Raw genomic sequence first — 21,519 nt, forward strand, 5'->3', positions numbered from 1 at the left:
CTTCTCTAATATGAGTAAAATATGTGCAACGGAGGAAGTGCATATCATTGATGTGTGCGTAGAAACATGGGACGGAATTCTCCGACCCTCCGCAGGGTCGGGGAATCGCCCGGGGCCGGCGTATACCTCGCCCCCGCCGTGGCCGGAATTCTACGCCACCCAGGAATCGGCGGGAGCGGGAATCACGCCCCGACGATCGGCGTGCCCCCCGCGGCGATTCTCCGGCCCGCGATGAGCCGAAGTCCCACCGCTGACAGGCCTCTCCCGCCGGCGGGAATTTGAGCACCTCTGGCGTCGGCGCGAGCGGGCCCCCGGGGTCCTGGGGGGACGCGGGGCGATCGGACCCCGGGGGTGCCCGCACGGTGGCCTGGCCGCGATTAGGGCCCACCGATCGACGGGCTGGCCTGTGCCGTGAGGGCACTCTCTTTCTTCGGCCGCCGCCACGGCCTCCACCATGGCAGAGGCGGAAGAGACCCCCCCTTCCGCACATGCACCGGTGGTGACGTCAGCGGCCGCTGACGCACCGGCGCATGCGCGAACCGGCGAAGGGCTTTCGGCCAGCCCCGACGCCGGGCTTCAAAGGCCGTTGGCGCCGGTTTTGGCGGCAGTCGGCGTGGCGGAAACCACTCCGGCGGAATTCTCCGCACCTTTAGGGGCTAGGCCAGACGCCGGAGTGGTTGGCGCCACTCCGCTACGCCGGGACCCCCCCCGCCCCGCTGGGTAGGGGAGAATCCCGGCCATGGAATACTAACAAAGTACTGTGTTTTAGGGACTATAACATGGCTATTATTGAACTATGAGTTACCATGGTTGGAGCACATAATCTTGTGTCTAAATTGGCTATCACGAACATGTGTGTCATTACATGAGTCATAACATAGCTCTCATAAGTGTGATGTGGGTACTGGGTTGTGTTGTGTTGCTGTGACTGATGTAGTGATGTGAATGGTAACATGGATGGTTCAAATACAAACATACACTATTTAGGTATTATTAAAGTGGTCATCAGTGGGTGTTACAACATGGCCCCATTAATGAACCATTAATGGATACATCACAAATGGGAGTGTTCAACCTTTTGCAATGCAATTATTACAATGTGGATATATCAACATTAACTTTTATCAACAATGTAGGTATCGGTGGTATGGTCATTCTAATGGAAATGTGACTGAGAATATTAATTTATTTAGAACATAGAACAGTACAGCACAGAACAGGCCCCTCGGCCCTCAATGCTGTGCCGAGCAATGATCACCCCACTCAAACCCACGTATCCACCCCATACCCGTATCCCAACAACCCCCCCCCCCCTTAACCTTACTTTTTACACTACGGGCAATTTAGCATGGCCAATCCACCTAACCCGCACATCTTTGGACTGTGGGAGGAAACCGGAGCACCCGGAGGAAACCCACGCACACACGGGGAGGACGTGCAGACTCCGCACAGACAGTGACCCAGCCGGGAATCGAACCTGGGACCCTGGAGCTGTGAAGCATTTATGCTAACCACCATGCTACCGTGCTGCCCTTCAAGTCAGATAGATCTATTGATGCGAGTACCTATAATGAGTATTACTAAGGAAGATAGTGTTGTGGGTATAAGCATGGACATGTAGCAATAATGTTGATATTGTGCGGTCAGTACCATTTACTTGGGTACTGTGAGATACATATTATTGATATGGTATGATTTAAGGTAGACACTGTTATATGTGGGTATCAATAATTACTAATGTGAGCATCAGTAACATGGTTATTCCAGTGAGGGCATGGTGATGCTGAGGTCATTCATATAGATATACTATAATAATAATCTTTATTGTCATAAGTAGGCTTACATTAACACTGCAATTAAGTTACTGTGAAAAGCCCCTAGTCGTCACATTCTGGCACCTGTTCACCCGGTACACAGAGGGAGAATTCAGAATGTCCAATTCACCTAACAAGCACGTCTTTCGGGACTTGTGGGAGGAAACCGGAACACCCAGAGAACATGCAGACTCCGCACAGACAGTGACCCAAGCCGGGAATCGAACCTGGGACCCTGGTGCTGTGAAGCAACAGTACTAACCACTGTGCTACTGTGACATCATATTCAACCTTATGTTGCACACAACATATTCTTCGTGGTTGCAGTGACAAAATTCTCGCTACTGTCTGTATTGTTATATGGGCATCACTGAAGCAGGGATTATGATGTGGTTATTAAGATTCATATGTGGGGCTTCACTAATGTGAATCTCAGTAATACAGGTGTCAATCCTGGACCTATCCTTCACAATGGGCTGCACAATGACATGGTGGAAATGGTTTTGTGTTCCTAACCATCAGTGCTGGTAGGTGTATAACACCTGATAGGGTCACTAAAACCCATCAAAAAAGGCTAGGGTCATGAAATTCAGTTTGGTAGTGCCTGGTTTTTTACCACTTACAAAGTGCTGTTCTGCTTCCAAAATGTCATCCACAAAACACTCATGTGCTAGCCATACCATGGGACCATGTTGGTGAGGATTTCATTTTGCGTACCTATCAGTCTTTCTTTGCATGCTGCCCCATTGAAATCCTCAACTAAATGCTCTGTAGCAGAACTTGTGTGTGATGTGCCACCAGAGAGCTAGCCCCTGTGCTACACTTGTTCAATCACCCAATTGCAGGCCACTCAAGCCTGGTTCCTCAGCATGTGCAGATCCCATCCCTAAGCTATCTTCTAAAGTACTTGCAGTGTCAGCATCTGAGATCGTGGCTGCTGGTGTAAGAGCAAGTGACAGTGTTTCTTTTTCAGAACTGTTCTTCTGCTCTTCCACAACTGCCTGACCAAGTTGTAGTTCTTGTGTATCTGAAGGGAGAAAGGCAGATAGTTAAGATTATGTTTGTGGGCAGTGGTGAGGGCAGCCAGGACGTGCATGTTTAAACATTCTGCTGCTGGTAAATCAGTAGAGAATGAGAATGAGGGAGTAGTGAGATGAGGGAAGGAGGATTAGGTTTGAAGGTACCATCGGCGGTGATGTTAGTCCCACCGCTGGCCACAGCTTGTCATGGCAAGCAGTCTTCTTCATGGAATTAAGGGCATGCAGGCCATATCTGTCCCTCATTAGTTGGGTGCTGGTACCTCCAGTTAAGTATCACCTTATCCTGCAAGAGGGATGGATAAGCCAGTGAGCATGGTGAATGTATTTGGGTGATGTGATTTCCACAGTTGAATAGCTGGTAGGATCTGCAAGCTCTTGAGATGTAGGCATAAGGTTTCCAGCAGTACAAACTATGTGAGTGTGAGGTAAAGCTTTGCATGTTAGGTATGAGTCTAGATTGATAGAAATTGTTGGCAGGTGAGTGATGGAGTGGGGTGCACTGAGCAGTGTGTGGGGCTCGTGGTACAGTTGGTGGAGTACGGCATTTGAAGATACATTCACTGACTTTTACCACCCTTAAGGTCATTGAATTTCTTGCGATATTGCATCTAAGTTTGTGGGGTTTGTAACAACATCCTGCATGCAGTCAGTTCCAGCCCCACAGACCCCAGAGTCCCAACATAAGTGAATTGACCAATAATTTGTGTTTCCTGAGATATTGAACCCCTGACTGCTCCAATGAGTTACAGACACCAGATTTATAGGGAAAACATTAACAAACTGTTTATTTATAACAAGAGTAAAGTTGAACATATAATGGAAATAATTGGCACTGCGATCTACTAGTCCACCTAATCCCAAAACCCCATCCCACCCTCCACCCAGACACACATTAATGGGCACACGGGAAGGAGATAGGAAAAGGGTTGGAATACCGGGGATGGAAGGAAAAGGGTTTGATAAATCTTCACCGCTGTGGGTGTGGCCGCTGTAGGTGCCAGTCTACTCCGAATGCGACCCTCCAGGGAATTGGTTCGTACAAGAGATTCACGTTGGTCAATTCGGACTCTGGTCACCAGATGAAGCTCATGCGGGTGATTCAAGTCAGTGCAATTCTGACCTCCAGCTGCCAGATGGAACCCCGTCTTCCTGAGATATTACTGGAAGTTTAATCTGTAGAATTTTACAGTCACTTCCGTTTGCCTGATGTCTGTACAGAAACTCCAGCTCCTTTATAAAGAGTGTTCGCAGATTGGGTTCTTCCCAGCCATACAGACAGAGGATTAAAGTGTTACAGACCTGAGGGAAAACCGCTTGCAGTCCACAAGGTCTCATCACAGATCTGACAGCTGTCTGTGTCTTTTAAACAGGAGTGCCTCCACAGGTCTGACTTGTAGGTTTTAAATTGCCTGGCAGTGAGAGAGGCGAGAGAGAGTGTCTTCCAGCTGCTTCTAGGTTGAACTTTTCCTTAGAACTGAGGACAAAGTGGAGCTCTCCAGATGGCCCACCTTTCTTCCAGAAGATTCTGAATGGCTCCACCAATCGCAAGCAACAACAGGAAATAGTTCAGAATTCAGCCACACTTATTGGCTGCTTGCCAAGCCTATCAAACTGACGTCATAGGCTCTGCTGCTGAACCTAAAAGGGAAGTCCTGGGCAGGTCCATCAGACCAGGATTGTTTCAGGTTTGCCTAAAGTCTGTAGTTTAAGCAGAAATCCAATTGGGGGAGCAGCTAACCAGAAGAATGTAGATTACAGGCAGGCAGCCGACCAAGGATCAACAGGAAACAGAAGAGACCAAGGTTTTACATTTGTGACCTAACAGGCTAGACTCCTGGAAACAACCTTCCATCAATGTGGTCCTACTCCCTTCTGAGAGTTTTCCAGAGGGCTTCCTGTGGTTCGGTGACATCTCTCCTCTTCCAGCACCAAGACCTCCAGTGCAGGGTGTGAAAACCTTGGAGCCCCAACTCTGCCATGTTGTGCCATTCTGGCATCTTTCCCAGATGAGGCTCATTTTCAGAATGATTTTCAGTACCTGTTTTGCAGTCGAAATGCAATTCCCCTTTAAGAGGTGTATACTGATTTTGAGTAATGTGGATTAGTTTGACCTAGTGCTCGCCTTTCACTATTTTGCATCCCCTGCTTATGTGAGCCACTAAGGAGCAAATGCATTGCTGGCTGCACACTACAATCACTTAAAGGAGGAGGCAGCAGAAAGTTTGCTTGCTTCAGAAGCAATGAACGATGGTGAATGGCACATCACTACCTTCGCTTTCAGGGGTTATCCAATTTTGCAGCTGATGCTTCCAATGCAATACTCCCTCAGTACAGCACAGAAGTGTCCGCATAGATTACAACTACCTCTTTATGCTCCCCTACCTCTTCCGCCTTTGGATTCTTGCTCCAAGGTGCCGTAGTCTGCATTCTGGCTGTCCTTCTAATAGATCTAATCCTTATAATAATAATAATAATTAAGGGCAGCATGGTAGCATTGTGGATAGCACAATCGCTTCACAGCTCCAGGGTCCCAGGTTCGATTCCGGCTTGGGTCACTGTCTGCGCGGAGTCTGCACATCCTCCCCGTGTGTGCGTGGGTTTCTTCCGGGTGCTCCGGTTTCCACCCACAGTCCAAAGATGTGCAGGTTAGGTGGATTGGCCATGATAAATTGCCCTTAGTGTCCAAAATTGCCCTTAGTGTTGGGTGGGATTACTGGGTTATGGGGATAGGGTGGAGGTGTTAACCTTGGGTAGGGTGCTCTTTCCAGGAGCCAGTGCAGACTCGATGGGCGGAATAGCCTCCTATTCTCTATGTAAATTACATGCTCAAGTTCTGAGATGGATCTTCTGATTCAGAATGAAGAATCATGCAGATAATACAGGTACCAATAACACAGGTAACGAGAGTATTATTAAACAGGGTAACATGATATAATGCATTGCTATTTGGGCAGCATGGAGTTGTCAGCTTCATGGAAAAGAAATATCACTATTTTGATTCTATGTACCACCAACGTGTGTACTGGGATATGGATAGTATTGAAATGGGTATTTATTACAAAAGCATTATTTACTGATCCAGGTACCACTGATGTGAGTTTTACTGACATGGCTTTACAGATGAACTGCAGCAAAGCCATCACTGCAGAAAGGCTGAGATGATGCAGATTGGATGGGATGAGATTCCTGTGCAATATAAATAACAGCACAAACTAGTTGGGCTGAAAGAGTTGATTCTGTGCTGTACACTTTCTCTAATAATATTATATTAACTGTATTACTAAGGTGAGCATTGTAATGTGGGAGTTTACAATTTGGGTCTGATTACCAAGATTATTGTCTGTGCGGAGTTTGCACGTTCTCTCCGTGTCTGCGTGGGTTTCCTACCGGTGCTCCAGTTTACTCCCACAGTCCAAAGACGTGCAAATTAGGTGGATTGGCCATGATAAATTGCCCTGAGTGGCTAAATAGGTTAGGAGGGGCTGTTGGGTTGCGGGGATAGGGTGGAGGTGCGGGCTTAAGTGGGTCGGTGCAGACTCGATGGGCTGAATGGCCTCCTTCTGCACTGTATGTTCTATGTTCCATTATCTGTGCTGCAGGTGTCATCAATATGGTAATGCATAGATAAATGAAAGTAACCCCACAAGAAAATATGCAATTCTAATTTGCATTAAATAAATGTATACTAAGGGTTATTACGACAATGTCCCTCATTTAAAACAATGGTGTAACTTGTATTTTGCGAGATTTTATAATATTCAAGTTTTTTCTTCTGCTGGGATTATGCAAAAAGCCTCATTAAACATCTGAAAATGTGTGGTAAACAAATGCAGCAGCAGATAATTATGTAAATGTCCAATTGTTGAATGGCATTCTGATAACATAGTTAGAAATTCTGTGGGCTCCTCACAAGACAACTTGAGCTGGGTTTTCCACTCATTTATTATAAATGGGTCAACAACCTGGGGAGACGGTGGCGTAACGATAATGTTGCTGGATTAGTAATCCAGAGGCCTAGGGTAAGGCTCTGGGGGGCATGGATTCATGGCACCTGATGGAATTTGAATTCAAGTTAATAAATTTGGAATACAAAGCTGGACTGGGTAATGGTGACCATGTCATTGATTGCCGTAAAAACCCATCTGGTTCACTAATGTCTGGAGGGAAAGAAATCTGCTATCTTTGCCTGGTCTTAGGGATGGGTAACAAAGGCTGGCCTTGGCAGTGACACCTACATCCCATGAAAGAATAAATAAATAAAGTCTTGTGCGAAAACACTTTGGCAACTGCTCGCCCACCAAAGTGAATGAGTAGAAGCAACTGCAGCTTGCTGAGCGTGAAGGCCAAACATTCCAACCTTTTTACACTGAGCCACGAAGTTCTCAAATTAAACGTTACAAAAACATACCTGCAGTGATGCCGACGTAACCACCACGTAAACGGACTTTGGCAATCCAGACAGTAGTTAACCTCCCGGTCTCCAAGCCATCGTGCTTCTGAGCGGAGCTTTTGCTCAAATTCCAAAGCATCAGATTTTTGCCACAGAGCATCCTTGTCTCTGAAATAAAAACAAATAAAAGAGTCTGCAAAATATGTTTACCATCAAGCAGACATTGTTGCTTCACCTACTTTGGGGAAAACCACCTGCAAAGAACTAGTGTCTTCTGAAGCGTGGATTCCCCATTCCAGATGTTAGTTTGAATCTGGCACCAAGTCAAGGGCATCGGCAAGTGCCAAACAGCAGTGATGAAAATGAAAATCGCTTATTGTCACGAGTAGGCTTCAATTAAGTTACTGTGAAAAGACCCTAGTCGCCACATTCCGGCGCCTGTTTGGGGAGGCTGGTACGGGAATCGAACCGTGCTGCTGGCCTGCTTTCAAAGCCAGCGATTTAACCCAGTGAGCTAAACCAGCCCCTGCATGATGACATCATGCAGGGTGAGCAAATCACACCGAGGTATTTTCACAGACAGCAAACCAGTAAGTTGAAATAAACACTCATTTTTTTCACTTTTAATTAAAATTTTACATAAATAAATAAATGACTGGGGCATGCATACACATAAGATTAAGTAATCAAAATATGTTATTTTGTTTCTAAAGAATGTGTATTTTTTAAGTACCAGGGCCATATATAGACTGGCCGCCTGTGGGCGGCATTCATCTGTACAACTGACTCTGGCTAGGCAAGTTCATGACTAATAAACCCTATTGTTCACTCGTTCTCTCAGCCTCTCAGTGAATTGAAGGTATATCCACAGGCCTGGAGGAATCAAACTTCTGGCGATAGGAAAGGTCCTCGCATCACGAAGACATGGCGACAAGCAGATATTCAAAATCATGTACATCATCCACGTCCAATCTATTTCTCTCTTAAGCAGAGATGCCCGTATTGCCCTTAACCTTCTTAAAACAGCAGAAGATGTCAAGATAACCTCTGTTGTCTACTACACGGAACTGAAAGTTCCCGAGTGGCGCACCACTGAAAAGACTTCAGCTCTGAATTGTCTTTACTATTTTCAGAATCAGCTTGTCCAATTTCTTTACAGGTGGCAGAAACTCCCCCTTCGTCAGACTAGCCAAATCTTTAGATAATTACCACTGTACCTCAAATGAAATACACATACGAATATTACCTGCTGAAGAATGAGCCCCAAACTCAGGCCCCAACAGCTGCTATCAGTACCATTGGCTGTGCAAAGTAAACCTCAAGGTAGCTGCTGGATCTACTAATCATTTTGGGAGAAAAATAAATCAACTAAACACGTACTGGGAAATAAAATGATTCTTATAAATACTTAGTCTGCAAAATGTATAATCAACATTGTAAAAAATGAATTATTGAACCCTTAAGGTCATGTCTTAGATACTAACAATGTTTTGAAGATGTACCATCTAAACCTTACCCGAAGAAACAATATGAAGATACATTTAGCAAATTGCAACAATCTAGTAACATCGCAAGGCTGGAGACTAGTCATGACGTAAAGACTTTAAACCGTAAGAAAACGCTTGAGAAACTGTAGTGTCAGGGAAATAATAACTAATCTTGAGTAAGTGATTAATGTCTAATTAATTAATCACCTGTCGAGTGATTGTCATCTTTCTGACTGAATCGAGGGGGGGGTCTCAGCTGAGAATAAAACCCAATGAAAAATGAGTAAGGGCCTAAACCATAGATAAGGATTTCCAAAAGAATATGATCGTATGATTAATTTTTCAGAAGAATTCTAGCCTTCCAGAATTCTTGAAGCATCTGTTGAAATTATTTTTATTATGAAGTATTTTATTATGTTGATGTCTTAATGATTTTTCGCTGCAAGTTTATGTATTATTTTGATCCAGGTTTTTGATTCAGTTCTTATGCAAGGGTATTAAGTGAATTTTTAGTACCTCCATCAACCAGACTGAGTACCTTATTTTTGGGAGAAAAAGAAGATATCCTACAGTAGCAAAAGGAAGAAAATTATGTAAAACAACCTGTCAGCACCAGGACACAAACACTGCAAACACTAGCCAATGCGTAAATCTGCAAGACGATACTGGAGCAAGGAACTAGGGACCATCAAGGAACGAGCAACACACCTCAGTGGGGCATGAAAACACACAGAACACAGCGTCGCAATGAAAGCCAAACTACAAGGTGAGCCCACTGATGAGGAATATCTAAACAATAGGGAGAGACATCTTCAACTCCCATGGTGGACTACATGGAAAAAGAAAAACAGGATTCGCACTACACATGAACAGAATTAACATTCTCCTCAGAAAGAATGGGACAAGCTTGAGCCCCAAGCAGAGCGGATGGGGAGTGGACAAAAAGAAGTTGATTTCCAAGGAGTAGAAATGGCATATGAGCAGAAGGCAAACAAGTGCCTGAAACAGAGGCGGCAACTCAAACTCGGAATCAACAAAGGCTGCCTAAATCAACAGAGCCTACCACTCCTCCAAATGTAGCAGAGCGACATCTGGAAGAACTGTAAAGCCTCCAGACTGACCAAATCTATAAAGTCAAATACATGATGCTGTAAAGTGTAGCATGAGTGTACTATAAAGACTTGAGGGGAGGTGTAGTGCAAGGGCATCTGGCATAGCAAAGACACCTCTGGATAAAGATCCTGAATTATATCTCCCAGTTGAGTATTGTAATGAACCTTTTAAAAAAAGTTTCTTTATGATATTTTGGCTTCAGCCTTCATCCCCTGTGCAAGTCCCAATCGTTTATTTCACAGTCTGTAAATTTTTAAGTTAATGGTGAAGGGATTCAGTTGCTTTTATTTTCTGGTTTGCTGCCTATGAGAAAACCTCAATGTGATTGGCTGCTTATCCTGCTTGATATCATCAATTTAGTGTCAGTTTTAAACAAATACCAAGAAGGGGCAATCCATGTAACAGAAATCACAAGACTTTTGTGGCCAGTTTTCTTCAAAGTTACCATCGTGCTGTGCTGCTGATTGTAAAACCCAGCCCAATATGTCGCACTAGTTTATACTAGAGTGGAATCTTCAAAGTTATACAACACCATCTGCTTGCAGAGGAAGAATGACACTTGTGCATATCCGAGAAAATCAACTAAGGGCAAAGTTCATAATGAGCATAACTCTGGGTACAAATTTTGTTGTATACCTAGACACTTCTTTCCATGAAAAGCAGTAAATCCTAACTGTATATATTCAAGCTGAGATAATCAGGTAAAATAGTAATAATCAGAGGTTATTAGACCTTAAGCAACTTAGTAAAATATTTAAAATAGTAGTTAATTATCGGAATGAAAATAAATTGCATCATACTTAATAAGTTCGATTAAGCGCTCTTCAAGAAATTCTTTAGTTCTGTTCAAGTCATCAACCTCAGCCACAAGTCTTTGCTCATTTCTCTCTGTCTGTTCTTGCGTTTTCTCAAGGTGTTGTTTATATTCTTCCAGCTCCTTCTTTACAGCTTCCAACTCCTGCTGAGCACTATTGAAAAATACATCTCATTAAGCCAACCGTGAACAGCAGACATCAGTAACTTAATGAAGCCTGAAGGCATTCAATGCATTAAATATTATTCGAAACCGAAGGGAATTGCACTGAAAGTTCACTCACTCCGAAGCTAATACAATTTAATGTTTTCTAAATTTAAAATTAATAATACTGTAATTGCTTAGACTAGAGGCTTATGAGCTGTTCCAGCAGAAACAAATACCAGCTCTTTTTCTGTGGGTATTGTGAATTGGTTATTTATATTAACTAATTTTGCTTGCTGCCGCCGTGCCTTCAGCTGCCTTCCCTCTCAGCTCTGGATTTCCATCCCCAAATCCCTCCACCTGTGTCCTCTTTTAAGACACTATTTAAAACTCTTTCTTTGACCAAGCCTTTCAATATTTGTCCCAATATCATCTCATGTGACTCAGTATCGAATTTTATTTCATAGCGTTCCTGTGAAGGAGCTGTGGATAATATGGTTCACTGATATGTAGATAAAGAAAAAGACTTGCATCCGCATTGCAGCTTCAACAAACTGAGGATATCCCAAGATGCTTCACAGCCAATGAACATTTGAATTGTAGTCATTGTTACGAGATCAGAAAATAGGATAGCATGGGATATTAAAATTTGGAGGCATTAGCTGAGTGGAAATGCCACTGGATTTGTCATCTAGAGACCCAAACTACTAATCTGGCAACATGGGCTCAAATCCCATCACGGTGGAATTTAAATTCAAATAAATATTAAATCTGGAATATAAAGATCTCAGTAACAGTGACCATGAAACCAATCATTAAAAACCCACCTGGCCCACCAATGTCCTTTAGGGAAGGAAATCTGCAATTTTTACAAGGTCTGGCCTATGCGTGACTCCAGACCCACAGCAAAGTGGCTGATTCTTAACTTCTCTTTGAAGTAGCCCAGCAAGCCACTCAGTTCAAGTGTAACTAGGGGTGGATCTGTAAAAATTGGTAATGCATGTGGCCTGATGTACAAGATCATAACATCCAAAGTTGCAATAGGGTCTTATTGTTAAGATCCCCAGGCATCACTATTGTTTTATGAGATATCAGGAAAATTATAGAGGATAAAGTCAGCTTGCAGGAATAATTAGAAAAAATGCTGGCCTTGTCAGTGATACCCATATCCCATGAAAGAATAAACAAAAACATATATTCAAATTGCAGCAAGCTGTTTGGTCACACACGTAATGAGGCTGTATGAACTTTACTCATCTGTGCAGGCTAGTCACTGAGGTTGAGCTTCACTAATTATTCCTGCAAGCAGACTTTATCCTCTACAATCTTCCTGATATTTCGTAAAACAATAGTGATGCCTGGGGATCTTAACAGTATGACCCTTTTGCAGCTAAATATTGGGTGTCATGATCCTCAGTCTACACCTCCCGCTACCTTGGGAAACCGGGCCATGTAATGAAAGACCCTTCCCACCCAGGTTATTCTCTCCTCCAACCACTTCCATCGGGCAGGACATACAGAGGTCTGAGAACACGCACAAACAGATTTACCAGACTCCTGAATGACCCTCTTATGGACTGAACTGATCCCTCCACGCAACCTCTCGACTGATTAGTACTACACGCCTTATGCTTCACCCGATATCTATGTATTTACATTGTTTATCTATCGTATGTCATATGTTTTTCATGTGTGGAACTATCTGTCTGGACTGTACGCAGAACAATACTTTTCACTGTACCTTGGTACATGTGACAATAAACTCAAACCCAAATCCAAATTGAAAAGCTGACTTTTCAACCTGGATGCTGACTGAAAACTAACAATTCCAGGTATATAAAGCATACAGTGTCAGTCTTCCAGTGAGGTACAATTATTTTCTACCACTCCTCATACTATAAAACATTAAACAGTGCAAGCCCGTCTATCTAACAGACTAACTCAATTCCACTTCAGATGACTTTGAGCTAATTGGTACTATCAACTGGATAAAGGAAATATGCTCTGCTATACTCAAGAATGTTTCAGGTTTAAAAGGGGAGGCAGTGGCGTAGTGGTATTGTCGCTGGACTAGTAATCCAGAGACTCATGGTAATGCGATGGGGACCCCAGTTTGAATCCCACCATAAAAGAGGGTGAAATTTTGATATTGTTTCAAATTTACCCATAATAATTGCTCCCTGTTTAAGTGAGCAAAATATCTGAATATCTCCGATTTCTCTAGATTGGCGAAGGAAAAGCAAGAAAGAAAATCTCTTCCTGGCCCTTTTTCTAGACATCAAAATTTCAATTTGAAGTGAGAAGCAACATATTATAATGCAATGCAGTGTAAAGGAGGGAAACATGTCAAGCAATGAAATTTCCAGCATTTATATCCCAGGAAAACTGAGCACACAGGATTCGTGTGTGTTCATCCCCAGGCTTCCAGCATTGCTAAAAGCTTCGAGGTTTAAATTTCAAATAGCTGGTTTCTTTGTAGCGGTGAATCACAGATCAATTAACCACAGCAAATAATTATAATAACCTTTATTGTCACAAGTTGGCTTACTTTAACACTGCAATGAAGTGACTGTGAAAATCCCCTAGTTGCCGCACTCCGGCACCTGTTCGGGTACATGGAGGGAGAATTCAGAATGTCCAATTCACCGAACACCACGTCTTTCAGAACTTGTGGGAGGAAACCGGAGCGCTCGGAGGAACCCATGCAGTCACAGAGAGAACGTACAGACTCTGCACAGAAAATGACTCAAGCCGGGGATCGAACCTGGGACCCTGGCGCTGTGAAGTGACAGTGCCAAACTCTGTGCTACCTTGCCGCCCAGCCAGTTTAGGAGCTCAGCAGCTATTAAATTGGTTTAATAAGGGCAGCACGGTGGCGCAGTGGGTTAGACCTGCTGCCACATGGCGCCGAGGTCCCAGGTTCGATCCCGGCTCTGGGTCACTGTCCGTGCGGAGTTTGCACATTCTCCCCGTGTTAGCGTGGGTTTCGCCCTCACAACCCAAAGATGTGCAGGCTAAATCGATTGGCCACGCTAAATTGGCCCTTAATTGGAAAAAATTAATTCGACACTTTTTAAAAAAAAAAATTTTTTAAAATTGCTTTAATATAAAATTGTCTTTGCCTGCACGGCTAGCAAGTCTCACTCTACTGCAATTTGATGGAGAAAAGCACATTTGATGCAGCGCCTGGAGGCAAAAAAATGGAAAGTTGTTCCATATTGTTCCATATATTGCCTCCAGAATGTTATCTTTTTAATTACAACCTACTGCAACTACATCTATATTCAAGTGGCCTTTATGCAAACCACAAGCTTAAAAGCAAATGAACAGACAGGTTAACACAGCTACCATGCTTTTAAAACATACCCGTTGAAATTTTCTGTAAGGGATTTCAGTTGATCTTCCTTTTCGTTTCTCAATGATTGTGAATCCACAATTACTTGTGCTTTTTGTTCCAATTCTTCTGATAATTTACAGTTGCGAGCCTTTAAAATAAATTTGTGAAAAAACAATTGGAAATGTTAAGTTGGGATAAAATGGGGCATAATATTACTGAGGTTTGCCAGGGTAAAAATCTTGCACAGCTGATTTCTATTCTCAAATGGTGTACAAGTTAAACTCACTTGAATTTCAAGGAGTTGTTTATCCATTGAAGTTATGTGGGTTTGTCGCTCATTAAGGTGCTTTTTCACAGCCTCCAATTTTTCTCCAACAGTCTGTCAGAATCAAAGCATCAATATCAACATTTTGTATCAGGACATCACTAGTTTCAATATAAGGGCTACTTTGGGTTGCAGTAGAGTGCTTAAGTTGGAATTTGATGACTGAGGGAGTTTGGTGAGAAGGGAGCGAGTCGCTCCTTTCATTTTTTAACCTTTCCTCAGAAAGGTGAGCGGGGCGGACTTGCGGTGGGGACCATCTGGTCACAGTTCAGAAAGTAGCATGGTCCCAAGTGAAAAAGCTGATTGGTAAGGAAGACCCGCAGAGTATTTTCTTACTGTTTTCAAAGTATAATATGTTAGCTTAAATAAGGGTACGGACTTTTGATTATAATGGAAGGATTTTGAAATAAAGGAAGGTCCCTAGCTTAATTAAATTCTCTTAAAAGGGGGTAACTAGCTTAATCTAGACAGAATTCATGGCAGTGCTCCTCTTGCATAATTTGGGAAATAAGGGACCCTTCCAATGTCCCTGATGACCATGTGTGCAGAAAATGTGCCCAGCTGCGGCTAGTGGCTAATGCATTTTGGAGCTGGAGCTGCAGATGGACATCAGAGAACATCATGGGTAGCATGTTTAGCGAGGTGGTCACACAGCAGGTGAGGATTGTACAGGTAGAAAGGGAATGGGTAACCATCAGACAAAGTAAAAGGCTCAGGAAGGAAAAGTAGGAGTCCCCTGTGGTTATTCCCCACTGAAACAGACACACTACTTTTAATACTGTTGGGGGGTGGCCTCTCAGGGAGAAGCAGCAAAAGCCAAGTGCATGGCACCATGGGTGGCTCTGCTGCATAGGAGGGGAGGAAAACAAGCAGCAGGGCTATAGTGATGGGGATTCAACGTTAAGGGATACAGATAGGCGCGACTGTGTCCGCAGATGTGAATCCAGGATGGTATGTTGCCTCCCTGGTGCCAGGGTCAGGGATGTTATGGAGCGGCTGTAGGAAATTCCGGAGAGGGAGGTTGAACAGCCAGTGGTAGTGGTACACATAGGTACCAATGACATAGGTAAACAAAGGGATGAGGGATCTTCAAGCTGAATATAGGAAGTTAGCAAATTAAAATGCAGAACCTCAGATGTAGTAATCCCCAAGTGCCATGGGCGAGCGAGAACAGGAATAAGAGAACAGATCAAATTAATGCATGGCTGGAGAATGGTGTACCAAGGAGGGATCTAGATTCTTGAGACATTGTGACGGGTTCTGGGGAAGGTGGGATTTGTACAATCTGGATGGGTTGCACCCGGGCAGAGTTGGGACCAATGTCCTCGCACAGGCTTTTGTTAGTTCTATGTGATTTTAAATTAGTATGGCGGGGGATGGGGACCCAAGGGTAGGCTTAGATGGGTCAGAGCCAGATCAGGAAACCGGAGGTAGAACATTAGCTAGTGATGTGGTCAGTCACTCAGAAAGACAAAAGAAGCAAGGGTTAAAAAGCATCCAGCAAATAAAAATTAATGGGGTTGTACTGTTTATAATTCAATACAAACAAGGCAGATGAGATAAGGACACAGATAGACACATGGCAGCAGGATGTCATTACTATAACAGAAACCTGGTTAAAGGATGGGAAATATTGGCAGCTCAATATCCCTGGATATAGAGTTTCCAGACAGGATAGTGCAGGTGACAAAAAAGGAAAGGGGTAGCAATATTGGTTAAAGAATCAATTACAGTTGTGAGAAGGGTTGATATACTGATAATAATAATCACTTATTGTTCCAAGTAGGCTTCAATGAAGTTACTGTGAAAAGCCCCTAGCTGCCACATTCCGGCGCCTGTTCGAGGAGGCTGGTACAGGAATTGAACCTGCGCTGCTGCCATTGTTCTGCATTACAAGCCAGCTGTTTAGCCCACTGTGTTAAACCACAGGTTAACAAATTACACTCTATGGGTTGAGTTTAGGAATAAAAAAGGGGAAGTCGCACTACTATGAGTATTTGACAGACCCCCAAATAGTGAGAAGGAGATAGAATATATATGGAGACAAATTTCTGCCTGCAGGAATAAAAGGGCAATAATAGAAGGAGACTTTAACTATCCCAATATCAGCTGGGTTTCAAACAATATAAGGGGCATTGAGGGTGAAAAATGTATGTACTGTGTCCAGGATATTTGTTTTAAAAATAATGCGTGACAGGCCCAACGAGACGCAATTTTGGATTTAGTCTCGGGAAATTAACTTGGACGAATGGGTAAAATGACAGAGGGTAACCATATCGGGGACCAATTCTCTGCCTGAGTTGGTGGTGGTGGAAGATACCTTAAACTCTTAAAAAGTATTTGGATCTACACCTTAAGGGTTGTAAGCCTCAGGTCTATGGGCCATGTGCAGGAAGATGGGATTAGAAAGAGCACCTGGGTGCCTTTGGTTTGGTATGGACAAGATGGGCTGAACGGCCCCCTTCTGCACTGTATCATTTCTTTGGTTCGTCTATGGTTCGATCCTTTGGTCAGATGTGCTGAACAATTAAAAATTATAATGAAACCTGATCTTACTTAGCAATGAAAACCTATCAGATTAACACTAATTCACAGGAAAATTAGGGGAAACAATTCAAAGTATTGGCATCTGGTTCTAAATGGAAGCAGAGGGCAGCACGACAGCACAATGGTTAGCACAGTTGCTTCACAGCTCCACGGTCCCAGCTTCGATTCCTGGCATGGTTCACTGTCTGTGGCGGCGTGGGTTTCCTCCGGTGCTCCGGTTTTCTCTCACAGTCCAAAAATGTGCAGGTTGGGTGGATTGGCCATGCTTAATTGTCCTTAGTGTTTCAAAAAATTTAGGTGGGGTTATTGGGTTGCGGGGATGGGTTAAAGTGGGTGCTTTTTCTAAGGGTTGGTGCAGACTTGATGGACCGAATGGCCTCCTTCTGCACTGTAAATTCTATGATTCTATTCTGAACAGGAGCTTTTCTAAACAGGGATCCATCCAAAAAGGGAGGGTTCTAACATACTGGCAGAATGATTAAATAGGAAAATGGCAAGGTTTAAGGCAAGGGAAGCTGAGAAAATGTTTCTCCATAGCCAGATATAATAGATCAAAGGAGTAGGCTATTGTTGCACATCTCCATGCAGATGGTCAACAACATTATAGATGGAAACTGTAAGCTGGGTATATGCCATCCTCTACAATGCTGGTTTACTATGTTATATAGAGACCAGCAAAGGAAAGTGCCTAAAACAAAGTTTTACACTTTTAAAATAAGTGAAAATAAAGACATCACTTTCAAAATGCAACAGAAACAACAGAAATTTAATGTCAAATTTCTAATTAAGCAAAATGATCAAATCCAGATAACAATTGAAGCAGAAACCCAGGCCTTCAAAACGAGGGAAACTGCTCAATTCAAATACTCTCCCGACTGAAATTAATTATGCTCTTCACATTGTGCTTACAAATGAATGAAGATGTAAATAAAAGCTCGCTGTATTACACTGCCATTGTTAACCAGGTCCGCCGACTGCAGCAATACAAGGAGGGAACCTAGTCATCACCTTTAATTTATCCTGATAGTCCATCACCTCTCCACTCATCTGAAATTTGACTGCTGACAGTTCTTCTCTTGCAGTTTCTTGGGAGCTTCTTATTTGTTGTTCTGCTTGCACCAGCTTTTTCTGCAGCTCCTTTACAGTTAATGCCGATTCTTTCAATCCCCTCAACTCTTCTTGCAGCTGTTTGTTCTCACTTTGCAGTTTGGAAACATTAAGATTTAGTTGATTTTGTTCTGCGTTTACCTCCTCGCAGAATGCTGCTTGCTGTTGAGAAATCTCAATGCACTTCTGCTCAGTGCCAGATTTCTCTGCACTGAGTGTACAAATCTGCATGCCAAGTTCTGCCATGTCAGTGTTCGCCCTGTGAAGCAGATCTTGGGTCTCGACATTCTCAACCTCTATCTTTTCAATGTACTGTTTCAGCTGGAACATTTCTTCTTTAACAGACACAAGTTGTTCCTCCAGTTCAATTATGTGCTGTGCTGACTTCTCCCTTTCATCTTTGAGATAATCTTCTTTTGCTTTGAACAGCAAGTGTTTCTCAGTGTGATCGCTGTTCATTGATTCTATCTGTTCCTTCAGGTTTTGAACCAATGTTCTGTATTCGTCCTTGGAACATATTGCAAGGTTTAGATTGCTGCATATATTTTCCTTTTCCTCAAGTTCGTATTTAAGCTTCGACTTGAGCTCCTGACCCTCTGTGTGAAATCTAGTCATTTCAGCATGCTGGATTTCAAGCTGATTTTTAGTAGTAACTAAGCTTGCACTAATCTCTTGCATGGCTTGCTCCTGAAGCTCTCTCTCCTGGAGCTGTGCTTCCATTAATGCATTTTTCTCAGCTGTTAGGCTTTCTGAAAGCTTAGTCTGTTGCTTCAGGCTATTCTCAATATTCAACTTTTCTTTCTCCAAAGTCTCTTTTGCTGCCTGGCTTTTCTCAATGCTTTCCGAAAACTTCTTTAACGCGTCAGCTTTCTCCAGTAGAGAGTCTTCTTTCTCATTTAGAAGGGAAACAAGAGAATTTTTCTCCTGCTCTGACCCTGCTAATTTATTCTGCAGGTCTAAGATCAGTTCTTCCTTAGCTTGGCAACATACTTGGAGATTTATGAAGCAGTCGTTGAGCTTATTTTCTTCTCGTTTCAGATCGTCAAATTCGGACTGATTCTTTTCCAGCTTTGTTTCCATCCTTTTAAGTTGTCTGAGGGTGTTTTGCAACTTCTCATCCAGCTGCCTGTTTTCTTCCCTCAGCTTTGTTTCTTTCTCATCCACTGTCACCATGCCATCAGCAATTTGGCCCTGCAACTGTTTCTCAGACACATTCAGTCTGTCTATCTCAGTTTCAAGGGTTAAACAAGTCTTCTCCAATTCTTTCTCTCTTTCAATATGTTTCTGCAGAATCTGTTGATGGTTCTTGCTCTCGGCTTGCAATTTCTGATGCTCAACGTTAATATTTTCTGTCCTGGTTTTCAACTTGGCGAGCAGTTCTTCTAAATCTTGCAATTTTTTCTTAAGGTCTGCCTTCTCGCTTAACAACTTGTTCTGAACCCCCTGATGGCTTTGTGCCCTGCTGTGAGCAGCAGACAGTTCTAACTCTTTGGCTCTGAGATCGCTGGAAAGTGTGTCTATTTGCTCCTCTAATGTAGCCTTTAATTTGTCATTTTTGATTTGCGCTTCTTCTTGCTCTTTTCTCAGCTCCTGAACTGACGTCTGCCCTGACTCAAGATCTGTCGCGTTCTTTTCTTGCATACTTTCAATTTCTTTCAATTTACTCAGGGTACTCTGCAGCTCTTCATCTTTCTTCGCAAGCACAACATTTTTTTCTTCAAATTTTGAAGTTGTCTCTTTTAGCTTTAACTCGAGCTCCTTTACTAGAGATTCTCTTGATTTCAAATCATTTGTTAACCTCTCCAGCTGAGACTGCTGCATACTGTTTAATCGCTGCATTCCAATTTCCTCCCGTTCAGCCTCATTCAACTTGTCAATAAGCTCATGGATCTTCTGTGCTGAATCATAGTGGGTTGCTGTTAGTTGTCCCTTCTCAGTCAAAATACTATCTATCCTTGCTATCAGGTCTAGGTTCTTCTGCTCCACCGTCATTAGCTTGGTCTGAAGTTCACTCAAATTGCCATCTTTTGTCTCTTCAGAGGCCTTGAGCCTCTCCATTTCTTGTGCCAACGACTGCAGCTTTACTTTGTAGTCTTGATTACATGACTCTAATTCCATAACCTTCATCTGAAGCACCTGCTGTTTTTCAGCGGAACTGGCTTCTAACATCTGCAAAGATTTCTTAAGCTCTTGAACAGTGTCTTGAGCAAAAGCCGAGCTGTCAGACAGCTGATTCGACTCTTCCAACATCTGCTTCAACTTGCGGTTTTCCTCCATTGTATCAGCAGTTGTTTTCTTCATAGCTTCTGTAGTTTGCTCGTGCAAAGCTATGGTCTTCTGTAACTCTTCCTTCTCCAGTTCAATCTGCTGAATCTTCTCCCTCATCTCCCTTTGCCTTACATCAGATTGATCAAGTTCAGCACGTAGCTCATCGCAGGTTTCCAGCTGCTCTGCTATTAATGGACTGTTTATTTCTGGGTTCGAAAAATAGTCTGGGGCCTACAGAGACACAACATCGATATATTAGTTAAACTTCAGTCAGCAATTTAGATGCAACTTCATCAGTGCAACTTATTTTTTCAGAAAAATTACCAAATGAAAAAATGGGCCATGATTGAGGCTCAGTGTGTCGTTCACTAACCAACAAATTCTAAAAGTAAGGCATAAAAGCAAATTACTGCGGATGCTGGAATCTGAAACCAAAGAGAAAACGCTGGAAAAGCTTTGAGCTTTGGCAAAGAATTATCTGGACTCGAAACATTAGCTCTTTTCTCTCCTCCTGTGGGGCTGGTTTAGCACACGGCTAAATCGCTGGCTTTGAAAGCAGACCAAGGCAGGCCAGCAGCACGGTTCAATTCCCGTACCAGCCTTCCACCGGAATGTGGCGACTAGGAGCTTTGCACAGTAACTTCATTTGAAGCCTACTTGTGACAATAAGCGATTTTCATTTTTCATTTCAGATGCTGCCAGACCTGCTGAGATTTTCCAGCATTTTCTCTTTGGCTAAAAGTAAGGCAGATGAGTATAAGATAGTCACTTTAATAAATTCAACAAGAAATTCAGGAGAAACTTCTTCAGCGTGGAAGTGGTTAGAATATGGAACTCATGGCCCTAGGGAGTAGTTGAGGTGAGTAACATAAATGTCAAAGGAATAGAAGGGTTAGATGAAGGATAGTGGGAGATGGTGCTATGTCTTTTCGTCCGACGTCATTTCGTCCAACGACACTTCGTCCACGTCTTTTTGTCCAACGTCTTTTTGTCCGCCCGTCTTTTGGTCCAACGTCACTTCGTCCAATTATCCAATTACAAATAGTTTAATTTAGTTTTTCAATGTTACTGCTCAAGGATCCTCTCCACCTTTTTCGCCTCTTGAAGTTGAGTTCTGCATTTGTGCTGCTTGA

The 21,519-nt window shown here is 43.1% G+C and overlaps 1 protein-coding gene across 6 annotated transcripts in view; it reads right to left on the reverse strand.

The window, feature by feature from the left end:
- The window catches only part of fyco1a (FYVE and coiled-coil domain autophagy adaptor 1a), a 261,315-nt gene that overhangs the window by 187,511 nt on the left and 52,285 nt on the right, over positions 1–21,519 (reverse strand). For 5 of the 6 annotated variants that reach the window (XR_005460614.1, XM_038796689.1, XM_038796690.1 and 2 more), the window contains 5 exons: positions 18,020–20,617; positions 14,426–14,518; positions 14,169–14,287; positions 10,645–10,812; positions 7,263–7,412 (listed from right to left, as the gene is read on the reverse strand). Coding sequence is in view for 5 of the 6 variants with exons in the window: in XM_038796689.1 (XP_038652617.1) it covers positions 7,263–7,412; positions 10,645–10,812; positions 14,169–14,287; positions 14,426–14,518; positions 18,020–20,617 (3,128 nt within the window). In the remaining variant the exon portion in view is untranslated. The remainder of the gene's footprint in view (positions 1–7,262; positions 7,413–10,644; positions 10,813–14,168; positions 14,288–14,425; positions 14,519–18,019; positions 20,618–21,519) is intronic. The other variant, XM_038796694.1, reaches the window with a different exon arrangement.

Source organism: Scyliorhinus canicula, chromosome 5 (genome assembly GCF_902713615.1).
Source record: "Scyliorhinus canicula chromosome 5, sScyCan1.1, whole genome shotgun sequence".
In the NCBI taxonomy this organism is placed as follows: domain Eukaryota; kingdom Metazoa; phylum Chordata; class Chondrichthyes; order Carcharhiniformes; family Scyliorhinidae; genus Scyliorhinus; species Scyliorhinus canicula.